General features: G+C 31.4%; 1 protein-coding gene across 3 annotated transcripts in view; it reads right to left on the reverse strand.

The window, feature by feature from the left end:
* The window catches only part of Evi5 (ecotropic viral integration site 5), a 372,412-nt gene that overhangs the window by 247,008 nt on the left and 112,712 nt on the right, over nucleotides 1-12,692 (reverse strand). Inside the window, exon 1 of one of the 3 annotated variants that reach the window (XM_035352652.2) lies at nucleotides 5,871-6,073. The exons of 1 other annotated variant lie outside the window; for it this stretch is intronic. In XM_035352652.2, coding sequence (XP_035208543.1) covers nucleotides 5,871-5,890 — 20 coding nt within the window. In that variant the 5' untranslated portion in view covers nucleotides 5,891-6,073. Of the gene's footprint in view, nucleotides 1-5,870; nucleotides 6,074-12,692 lie in introns of those variants that run through there. One more of the 3 variants, XM_085806705.1, reaches the window with a different exon arrangement.

The following is a 12,692-nucleotide window of genomic DNA, read 5'->3' on the forward strand; positions in this document are numbered from 1 at the left end:
AATAAAGAGTGCTTTATTCTGTCCGTACGAACACAGGTCACGCCAAAAAAAAAAAAAAAAAAAAAAAAAAAAAAAAAAAAAAAAAAAAGCCAAACTGGATACTTCTGTTGAAATATGATGCACAAAATTTTACATAATTGCAATACTCTACTTCGTACAACGAAATAAAATGATTAAAATTTCGGGCCTGCCTTCTACAGAAGAGGAAACAGTGGTTTATTTACAAAGTTAAGATCCTACAATCAAAAAAGTGTACATTAATATCTCGATATGATCAGTGGAATATGGCTGACAAAATAGCAACAGACTAGAACAATTACCTGTGAGAATTTTGTACTCACAGCGCTCTGAATAGAGCTTACTATAAAATCGGAGGGCCTTCAAAACAGTAGAAAACTGACGTAAGCATTTTTTTAACGAAGCGTTTATTAAATAAAGAGGCATCAGTTCCATCAAAATTCTTCAGCCACCCAGATGGTGTAGTGGTTAGGGAAGCCTACTGCGGTACCGAAAGGCCCGGGTTTGAGTCCCGGAGAAGGCATGTCTGTATATTCTCCGTGCGGCATGGGGGAGTCACTTGTATAATGGTCAAGTCTCTTGCCAATGACAGGCGCCATCTTGCACACCTTTGCCACGATGAATTTCGTGAGCTTGTTCTGATGTTAGTGTCAGACAAGTCAGATAAGTCACAACAACAAGAATTCTGCAGGCACAGCTCTGGCACGATCTCCGCCAACTTTCACGGTCGATAGGATAATAGGGTTACTTTGTGTAATTATAGCAAAGCCTCGAGGACTATCTGTCTAAGGGTAGGGATGCCTTGGTAGAGGACTTTCTAAAGGAAACTGGCTCGTACACACGTTACATATGAGGAAAACTCGGACCGAACTACCAGTGTTCAGCGACTTTACCGCTCGGCCGCTACTGGGCGACGGGATAATAGGTAAGTACTGATTTAAGTTTACCAATTGAGGAAATCATTCAACTAACTCTTATTTTTGATACATATAACTATTTCAGTGAATGCTTTTAAAAAATAAAATCATTGATTTTCTTAAAGGCTCTGCAACGAAATGTTAGAAATATTACACTTTTACGAGTACTTAACACAACATTACGAAACCGCAATAAATATTTAAACATTTATCCTGAACGAATCAGCAATACTGACCAATAAATTTATACTGATTATCTCTACGGAGAGTTGCAGCGTCGGTCCCCCCCTCCCCAACTTATAAATGCTGTCACGCTCGCGTGTGCACTTAAGAAAGATTTAAAAGGCTATTTCAGCCTCTCAACGACATTGTGAAAGCTGCTATAAAAACAAGACCGCTTTTATAGGGAACATTTAGCAGAAAATCACATCACAGTAAACAAACGATAAAAGATTTTTTTTTTCTTAATATATATATATATATATTTGCTTTAAAAAAAGTTTTACTTCGGAAAGACATTTCTAGAATATCTGGAATTTTCCAGATGTAAATTTTATGCAAGTTTCTAGATAGTTCAATTTGCGCAGCCACACACATGAGATTAACATAAATTCTGACAATAAATCGCTCGCTCTTTAAAAAAATTATTCATAACAACCATAAAATCGCAACGTAATTGTACTTCCCAGAATTTGATCATCTGCTAAAAAAAAAATAACTAAAAATTTAAAATTTTGCTTCGCTTACAACCAGCGCGTGTCTAGTAAACTAATTTAACAAAATGATTATATGTCCAGAACGACAACAAATAATTGCTACCCAATGATAAAATGCAATTTAACATTGCTTCCAAAAATTCAACGTCTGTACAAAGGTAGCATAAAGAGTTCTGCTTACACAAAACCCGATGTATGTACAGATTTTCAAAATGCACTGTCCAAAGATTCTATTTTTACAAAATATTTCATGAGTTACAGAATAATTTCTACTAGAACTCAAAATATACTTACGTATTAACGCAACCACCTTCGTAGAAGTCGCCAGATTTTCAGAAAGTACACTACTATTTAAAGAATAACAATTGGAAAAACGCCGTTCTCATATGTATAACTTCAAAATTTTTAAATCCAAAATACGGTGTTCCCATTAAATCCTTGCAATTTAATGTCAAGCAAATGTACTTACTTGCAATAAATTTTGTCACAGTTTCGTGCACAAAATTAAATTTACGCCAATAATTTGGAAAACTCACGCACTACGCAAATATTCAAAGCAATGAAAATTTCTACAAACGACCATGCTTCTGCATTTTATGTTATATATCATTAATAAACCAGAGAGAGATGACGAAAAACTATGATAAAAGAGTTGGATGATCTTTCTAAATATAAGCACCTGTGAAAATAGGTTAACAATACAATTCTTAAAATTTTTCAAATTAGTAAATTAGTAATGCTTATATTGACAGAAATACATAACAAACGTGTTTTGTTTAACTGGTAAAGATAGAAATCCATACATAAAGGTGAACTTTCGTTTCTATAACGCAGACGGCCGGCCGAGCGGCAAAATCGCTGGTTGATTCGATTCAAGAAGAAGGGACTACTTCAGATTTTAATTAAAAACTTTTAAATGCAAAATGTATTGTTTTTATATAAAAAAATTAAATATCTACGATTTAATTACAAGCAAATGCACTTATTTACAATTAAATCTATCACAGTTTTGTGCACAAAATTAAATTTGTTACGCGAATTTATGGGAACTATTCCAAAGTATGGTATTCAGATACAGAAAATATTTTTTTAGAAATTAAACATAGGCGCAAGTAAGTCATACGAGCGAAATAAGGCATTTTCAATCAAATCTAATCGATCAATTAAATAAATAAAAACTGATTACGATATTAAGCCGAACTGTTCAGTAGGCATTTAATTGTTAAATATCAAAATAACTTTAAATAGTTGATCATATGAAATCATAAACAAAACAAATGCTAACTAATTTTTCCTTCTCCTAGTTGGAGCCTTCAAAGTTTCTGAAATTACTATATAACTTTCTTCCCTCTAATAAATGCTAAAAACTATTATTGACGTATATAATAAGTGTATTATTCAAATTGTGGCATACAATTCCATTGCTATCTACCTAACGGAAAAGATGTCTTCGTGGAGGACTTTCTAAGGGAAACTATAAATAAATCGCATAAAGAGCTTATCACTATCAGTGTCTCATTTCCTTTGAAGTCGCTTTCGAATTTATACTAAATCTGCCAATTTTTTTTTAATAATTTTAATTTCAGGTCTATTTATCAACAGTTTTTACATATATCCTTTCATGAATAAGCCTTGCTTATTTCTTTCCTTTCAAAAGAATTTTTCTTTGGGCGCACTCCGTTAATTTTTCAAAATGCATTGAACTTCGTTGACAGATATTAACGCCAAGTCAAACTGAATTCATCATCTTCAGTATCTTTTACATTTATAAATCTTAGAATAAATCAAAGCGTTAAGAATATACACAAAACTTTCGGTTAATTAAAAATTATGCAGATAAATTGAATTCAGAAAATACCGCATATCTCAATTAAATTATTATTTAAATAGATCTATCTCTAAATGCCCCCAATACTAAAAAAAATTCCCAACTCGAAAACAATCGTGAAAACTGGCAAAGTTTCAACAAAATAAAATGGCTATAACTGCTCCCAGATTCTTCGCAAGAAATCCATTTCAACTTTATTTATCGTCCAAGGATAAAAAGTCTATGAAATTGTAATATGTTATATCCATCCAAGTCTTATTCCATGTTAAAATTTCTTCACTGTAAACCTCTTAATGCAAAGCAAATACAGTTTGATGGATTTTGTGAAAATTCGTATTTTCTTAACGCGTATTTGAAAATTATCATACAATAAAATTTATGATAACAATAAATGGAAAAAATAAACTATTAAGCTGAGTTTCTGTTCTGTTTAAACAATGAACAATAATTAAAATAAATGTCTTACTGATTATTTCTTAAAACGCTTTAAAAGGAATTATTCCTTTAACAATACCTCCTTTTAGATATACATGCGCACGTCAATTTTCAAGAAGGAATACGAGGAAAAAATATTGATCCGCATAATCTCCACAGAAACATTTTTGTTTTTAAATTTCTATGTTTAGCCACATGAAAAACACACACGTACACGGATTTCGTGATTCGTGTTTCATACTCGCATGTACATATTTCATAAAAGATCACATACACATACGTACACGTATTTCGTGTACGTGTATATATGCTTTCTATGATGACGTAATTAATAAAATCTGTTTTATGTAATAATAATTGTTAAGTAAGTGTTGCTGAATATTAAGTACATGATATAACCCATTTAAAGAAAAGAAGCTGAAGGATGAGCTGCTATGTACATAAGAATTTTGAATATGTTTAAGCTTTTTTTTAACATATTAATGTTTTGTCCTGTAAACGTTACTATGAGATAATAATAGCAAATTACCGAACACAGAAAAATATCTTCACCTGGAAATTTCCACTGAAATTTTTTAATAAAATATAAGTGCAAAACATCAGCGTATATTAAATTCAGCTAAAATAACATTAAGTTTCATTTACAAAGAAAATAATATGACAATCTACACATATTTTATAAGCACAAACAAGTAATTTCAAGGCAAGACGCCGTATGATGATTTCGTATTCTTAACACTTCATTATTGATAATACCTGTATTAACATTAGGTATCAAAGACCGATTTGAAAAACTAATAACTAAGAATTGTTACAAAGCAGGTATTTTACAATCAATCATGACCATATTTATACACATTAAAAGATAAACATTCAAAGTATTTGAATTTTCCTGCCAAATCTGGAATTACAGAAATAAGTTCTTACTAATAAATTTTTAAACTTCTACATTTTTCGACAATAATAAACTATAAAAATTTTTATTATAGAAAAATTTTTAAAAATAATTGTGAATCAATTTCAGATCTGTAAATGCTTTTTAAAATTGGCATATTAAAATAATTTTAGACAAATGGTAAAGGAAAAAACATATTTTTATATGCATGCGATTCTAATTATGTCAAAATATAGCCAAGAAATGTCAGAATTCTTACATATTATTAAAAAAAGCATATTTCAATCACTGGAATACTTTAGTTTATTTGACTAACACAAAATTAAAAAAAGTTACATTACGTATCTGTAAGAATTATGTATAACATGAATAGGAGCTTTATTTCCCTTGCGGAAGTCCTCGGTGAAGGCTTGCCGCCTGTAGGCATATAGCTCTCATTTGTTTTGCGTGTTCATATAAATAACAAACCGCAAGGTTAACTCTTTATATCATCAGAAGGAGAATGATGTAACTGTTTGCTATATTATTTTCAGTTTTTTTTTAATAATTACAAATAAGCATAATTCATGTATTTCCCGTGCATTACAGTCAGTTCTAGTATTTGGATTTTTGACATTATTCTTTCAGAACAGCAAAATAATAAAATGTAACAACTAACAATCCTTTAATGTAACAATCAATAAAGTTTACAAAAAAAAAAAAAAAAAGAAAAGAAAAGAAAAGAAAAAAGAAAAAAAGAAAAAAAAAAAAAGAGAGAGAGAGAGAGAGAGATAATGAGACCAATAAATTACATTTAAAAATAATATGTTTTACAACAAATAAAAAAGTCCATTTAATACTATCCTACTAATAAATATGCTGTTACTACTACTACCATTCATATTATTAAGATAATAATTATTAAATAGCACTAATAATCATAAATAATCAGAGCACTACTAATTATCTTTCAAATTAATATTTTCTGTACTGCTAAATTTAATTCAAAAATAAATAAACATTATCAATAGCTTAAAAGGCAATTCATAAATAAAAATAACTGAAATCATTATATAACTTACTTTTGCCCCCTCAGTCCCATAAATTACGGGTATTTTCAAGCCCTTTGGAAATCTTCGCTTGCAATTTAAAACATTTGCGAAAAATACTGGTCAATAAATTCCTCTGATAAGAGATATTAAATAATTCATGTAATATTACACTTCTCCATCCTCACGTGTGAATTCCTCTAAGTCAAAACAAAACATGCTGCGGCTGCAGCCTCGAAATCTTCTGGGTTCAGTGGATGCAGTCGGATGTAGGCGCCAAAAGGGTTGCTAACCGGCGACCAAAACGTTCGCCAATACATTGTGTACCTACTTTCATAGAGATTAAATGGGCCACAAACTGGGTTTAGAAGAAGTACGCCTTAATTGTTTTCAGTAATAATCTTTTTCACCGTGAAACTGCAGGTGATAAAACAGCTTAATATATTCTTCGCACGCAATACGATTAACTGGAACTAATTCATTCAAAGAAATTAATTTAGGTAAAAACCGGGGCATTAAAACTAATTGTCATGGCATTAATTTTTACAATACCTTTAAATGATTTAGCAATACTTTAATGACATTTAAACAATATCTTAGGGACATAAATTATTCAGTGCATAATAGTATTTATAGATTTTACTTTAAAAGGCTCATAATGGTGTTACAATGAAAATTAAGGCTGAAAAAAAAAAAAAAAAAATTTTTGGGCCTTACAAATTTGTAATCAGCGAATACCTTTTATTAAAAAATATAATACTGCGATAGTTACTCGTAGTTATCCATGATTATTTTTCATTATGTTTTTACTCTTACCGCGTCATTCGGATATTAAATTATTCGCATAATTTGCCCATCTCGATTTTCGGAGGATAATATTGGTTAAAAAATCTGGTGTGGACAACACATAACTCATTTGTATGGCATAAGTTAATAAAACTTTCATAGATATATAACGTGTGTAACGTTAAATCCAAACAAGATGAATTATAAATTTACAGAATAATTTTTAGAATAATAAACTGATAATAAATATTGTTAGATATTCATTGTTATATTAATTATATATATATAAGATTTGACTTTTTTATTTATAGAAATCTCTATGAACAGTTTGTCGTTTTTTTGGTATTAAAAGTTTAGTTTTTAACATAATCGGGGTCCTCCCAATTTCTTAGTTTTGTTTAAATGACTATTAGTTTTGCTGTTTATTTATACTTGCTTTTGAATTTCGGATTAGCATATATTGATTTTAGACCAATTTTTTTAAAAATTTTTATTTCAATGTACATAATGTAAAGTTCTATGGTTTTTTCTGTCATTCTGGCACAATGTTATGTTTATGATTTAAGTTAATCAAATTCATAAACTAAAAATTCGTGTCATTAAATATACTGTGGAAAAAATAACCACGAAAAACAACATCGAAAAAAAGGAACTTAATAAATTTCTTAAAAGGAATTTTTGTGTTCCTTTTACATTTTTTTTGTTGTAATATATATATATATATATATATATATATATATACGTTTGGTGCTGCCGATTGCAACAGAAAAAAACTTAGTGGCGAACTAGATATTATAGCAGTTCCAAATCAAAATTTCAAAGTTCTACATCTAATCGTTTTCGAGTTATGCGATATACACATATACATACATATGTATATATATATATAAAAAAGACATCACAAAAAATAAGCTTTTGAATCCATTTTAAATGCAATTTACAATCCGTTTTGGAAAAAAGAGCCCTTTTACTCTGCCCTTACCTACAGATGTCACGCAAAAAAATCGTCCAAATGGACCGAAATTTTTCAACATTACAATACTTCATTTACTTAGTACAAAAAAAAAAAAAAAAAAAAAAAAGCGAAAAATAAGCGAGGATACACAGTATAATAGCATAGAGCCATAGTTAACTCACTGTGGTACCCATCTTCCTTGAAATTTTTGAAAAAGCAGTTTTCTAACGCTTAAGTATTACTTTTAAACAGAAACCGCAATTTCAAAATAACATTATTCTTGTTTCTAACAGGAAACACTTCGTCCCACTCCCACATTTTATTTTTATGTTGTAATGTTACGTAATAACCAAACAGTTCCTCGTCGAAACTATATTTTATTCACAGCATAATTCCATGGAAGTGCATACAAAGAAACATTATGATGCGTAAAAAAACGAGTAATTTCGGTTTGCCTTGATACCCCAAAGAACTATATATTAGAGTTGTAAAATAAGAAACACAGTCTCTTGCACAAACAGGATAAAGAGATCAGGAATATACGAGAAAATTTAAATGACTACATTTCTCTTGATTCTAGGGGGGGGGACACGAACAAATATATCTTTTCCCTAATGCCACAATAAAGGTTTGAAGTCCTAATTCGTCTTACTTAGAATTCTGGCTGGAAATAAACATTCACTCAAAAATTCAGAAGCAACAGAGCTAGATTTTGGTGGGCTGCGGCTGAATTAAAACCCTGATTCGACGATTTCCACAACTTGCCAATGATAAGCCTAATTTTAAACTTTCTTCTTCGCAATCGAAATATGATCGACTTCTGTCTATCTATAGCGATATGGCTGTGGTCGCAATCATCAGTATTTCTCTCTTTACACAATCGATCATTTTTTTCAGCTTATATGCAATAAAACTCGATTACAAAAAAAAAAAAATAAATAAAAAATAAAAAAATAAAAAAAATAAACAAATAAATACATAAAATAAATAAAAAAATCCGAAAGCTTTCACATTTTATATTACGCACGAAGGGGCGTTTTTTTAACGTTTTCTGTGTTACCTTCATTTATTAAATATCATGTTCTTCGCACTTAAACTATAAAATTCCACAGCAATATCATAAAATATTTAAAAAGAGCATATCTTTAGAATTTCAGATACACAATCTTCCTCCCTTACAGTGTTGGCATTACTCTCTTTGAAATAGGTGAATTTGTTAATCAAAAATTCATTAAAGTTTTAAAAATATGAAATAGGTAATAAAACAAATTCCGACTTCCGGATGCCCATATTCGAGTGGAGGACTACGTTATTCAAAATTAGACGTCTCTAAGTACCACTACTTTTTTCACAATGCGAGAAACATACATACATTCATGCAGCTTCTTCATTGTTTAATTTCTTTAAATATAATGCAGACTCTAATATTTGGTGGCAAACAATTTGAAGAGTGAAACGCCGCTTTCTAGTGAACGACGCGAAATGCCAAAACGAAATTAATAGTCCTTCTAGGAAAATTGTCCCTTTGGCTACTAGAAAAAAAGTCAAGATATCAGCACTGTTGTAATTATTTAAGTAAAAGAATAAATAAATAAATAAATAAAATAATACTTAATTTTTGAAAACTTCATATTACAATCCAAATGCTTATGGAAGAGTTTATCATCAAAAATGTTAGTTAGAAAAAATATAGAGAGAAAGAGAGAGAGAGAGAGAGAGAAAAGATATTTCACTTCTTTTCTTAAATAAAAATATTACCTTATATTGCTAACTCATAAAATTAAATCTTTATTTCTAAATAATGATAAAAGAACTTCAGGCTTAAAAGGACTTTATAAATAAATTAATTTCGTTTTGCCAATAATCAACATATATCGAAGGTAAATTAAATGTCTTATGGACCATAGATATAGATTAGCAATGATGAATTCTATTTTTTTAGGGGCGAAGTGACATGATTTTATTGCTAACCGAATATAATAATACACTTTCGAGATCTTTAAAAAAAATTTTAAATTGAAAAAAAAAAAAAAAAAAAAAAAAACTGAAATGTTTCAGATTTTAAATTACGTCCAAAGGGGCGTTTTTTAACATTTTGTGTGTTACCTTTCTTTATTAAATATCATGTTCCTCGCACTTAAACCATAAGATCCAGTGCAACAGCAATATCGCAAAATAGTTTTAAAACGAGCATATCTTTAGAATTTCCGATACAGAGACTCACGCGCTGGAGATAAAATGTTTTTTCTGCACAACGTTGCCATTGCTCGCTTTGAAATCCTTGAGTTTGTTAATCAAAAATTCGTCAAAGTTTTAAAAAATAGGAAATCGATCATAAAACAAATTTCAAATTTCAAATTTGGTCTTCCACATGCTCATATTCGTTGGAGGATTACGTTATTCAAAATTCGATGACTCTATGTACCGTTGTTTTATCACAATACGAGAAATATACATACATTTATGCAGATTTTTCATTATTTAATTTCTTCAAATATAATGCAGGACTCTAACATTTTGTGGCAACAGTTTGAAAAGTGAACCGACATTTATGAGTCCGACGCAAAATGCCAAAACGAAACTAATAGTCCTTCGGGATTCAAATCCCTTTGGACTAAAAAAAAGAGAGAGAGGGGAAAAAAAAAAAAAAAAAAAAAAAAAAATTATACGAACACATCCCAGAATTACATCGTGAAAGAATCTGTAGTGTACTGGGACTGCGAATTTCAACACGCAATTGTTGCTGGCGTTAGCAGATGTGGACAAACTGCTTTGTTATGGAATCCGATCAGAAGCTTTTGCTCACTGAAATGAATCGGTTATTTTTTCATGACTCACCGCTCACTAACAAAAATCTTGAAGAAAAAAGATCCTGAACGAGAGGTGAATCAACAGCGGTTAGCCCGGATGGAGCGAAGAACGAAAAGAATTAAATGAGAAGTGAGATCGGGACGGCTAAATGAGACTGACGCGAAGAGCGAAAAGAATCGGGATCCGAACGATTAGGGGGGTTGGAATGAAGAGTGAAATGAATCGAACAAGTAATGAGATCGAAAAAAAAAATCGACTCAATCAAACACTAACTCCCAGAACTGATATCTTTCAAATGTAATTTTGAAATTCCTTAAAATCTCCTTCTCACGCAGAACTAACAATAAAATACTAGAATAAGATTTTTTTAAAAAGTTTTGAAATGACAAATAGAAAATTAAACTCACTACTAACATGGAAATATATACATTCTTTTCTCCCCTAAAATGAAAAGCGAACTTTTCCAGGACGCTTTCAACAAAAGCTCAGCTATTTTTTTCGCGAATAAGGCGTTCACTCGCTCAGTAATGTGAATCAAATTCGTGAACGACTAGCAGGTCTCTATCCCTGGCACGCTTCCGGTAAGAGCTGTATGTGAACTGTAAAAGAGACACAACTCAATTTTCTGGAATCAGAGTAAATTTGCTCATTATGGTGAATAGGCTTCTTGAATCAGTTCCATGGCGGATCGTTCAGCTCTGAGCGTTAAACGAGATTCAATACCTGTTGCGAGAATTTGCAAATAACGGGTCAGTGACGAGTAAGATCTCAACAACCCTTATTCACCAATTCCTAAGATAGCAGACATAGCTATTATTGATTATACAACTACGTCAGTACCATGGATCAGAAAATTCGGTGTCTTACACAGCACCAAGTATCCGCATACATAGTGTGACGACATCTGTAGTACCAAAGCTTGTCTGCAAGGCGACGATTGCTTTGATTTCTCAACATCCTTACAGTGACACGTCGCGTACAACAACGCAAATCAAATAGCGCGATGTTGTCTTTTGTGACGAATTCTGCATCCGCGTGCAGTATTATAATAATTTTAACTGTGTGTGGAAGCATCAAGGGGAACGAATATGGACTTATAGTCTTCATTGTTATATCAATTTAACTTTAATAAAATGGTCCTTTACACCCTTCATACATTTTTAGTTGTTTACCTAGACACAGCGATAAGTCGCTTAGCTCTACAAAGGAATCTTGACTTAATGTATGTTACCAAAACAAGTGAGACTCTACAGAATGTCACTGGGTACAGCTTCCGTTCACTTCTAGTCCGCATATTCGATACTTTTATCAGCCCATTATATTATTAATGTTTCAACGCATACGACTGTGCCGTATCTTTGGGACCTACGTTGGTCCAACAAGATAATTCGAAACGGTGTGTTGCTCACTCTATCTTCCGCTTCTTCAGTAAGTAAGGTGTTTGATCCTAATCTTGGTCGGCATCTTCTCCATATCTCTCACCAATTCGAAACGTTTGGTCAATAGTTGCAAAAGACTAACATGACAAAATCCACCAGCTAATGCGACACATCAACTCTAGCATACAAATGAGTAACTACCATCCAAAGTCCATAGAAACCGTAAATTGCTGTTGCTGGCAGGAGCGGATGCTTGGGGTACTCATTTCTGTATTTTCTGTACTTCAAGTTAACTAACATGATTAATTATTTCAGCCTTCTATCATAATGCACGGAGTTTCTCGATTATCTAGGTAAGGATTATCCGGTTTGCTGATTATCCGTGAGTCGTGATGCCCCGCCCGCGTACTCAAATCTAAAATCCACTGAATTTCCTCTTCGGGTTTAGTTTCAATTATTTTTTTCGTATAATTTGTTCGGCCATGTGCGCAGTCGAAGGCATCGTTAGGATTACTGATATTTTTCTTTTGTTTCTTATGTATATGTCGTATCTGTACTTAAATGTCAACCGGGAAAATATCGAGGATTGGTTCGATAACGATTCGACTGAGTTGGGTCTTCAATGCTTGAGTGATGCAGATATCCTATCAAATGTCGCAACAAACTAAAGAGGCAAAGAATGAGATTGAAAACATGAGATAAAACAGTGACTTCTGCTGAAACTCTATTAGACTTCATCAACCAAAAAAGATTCTAATTCAGTGATAAAATAGCACTTCGAAATAAAATTTGACAAATCAATTCGTGAGCATTTTCAGAACTGAAGTCCAGCTACTGATTTTTTAATAAATATGTAGGGTTTATATTTATTTTAACTAACATTTATTTTAAGCTATCTTTCCTGTCAAGCCTATACTTTCCCCT

This window comes from Stegodyphus dumicola, chromosome 12, assembly GCF_044657685.1.
Source record: "Stegodyphus dumicola isolate Sdum_Otavi_A_Nest chromosome 12, ASM4465768v1".
In the NCBI taxonomy this organism is placed as follows: Eukaryota; Metazoa; Arthropoda; class Arachnida; order Araneae; family Eresidae; genus Stegodyphus; species Stegodyphus dumicola.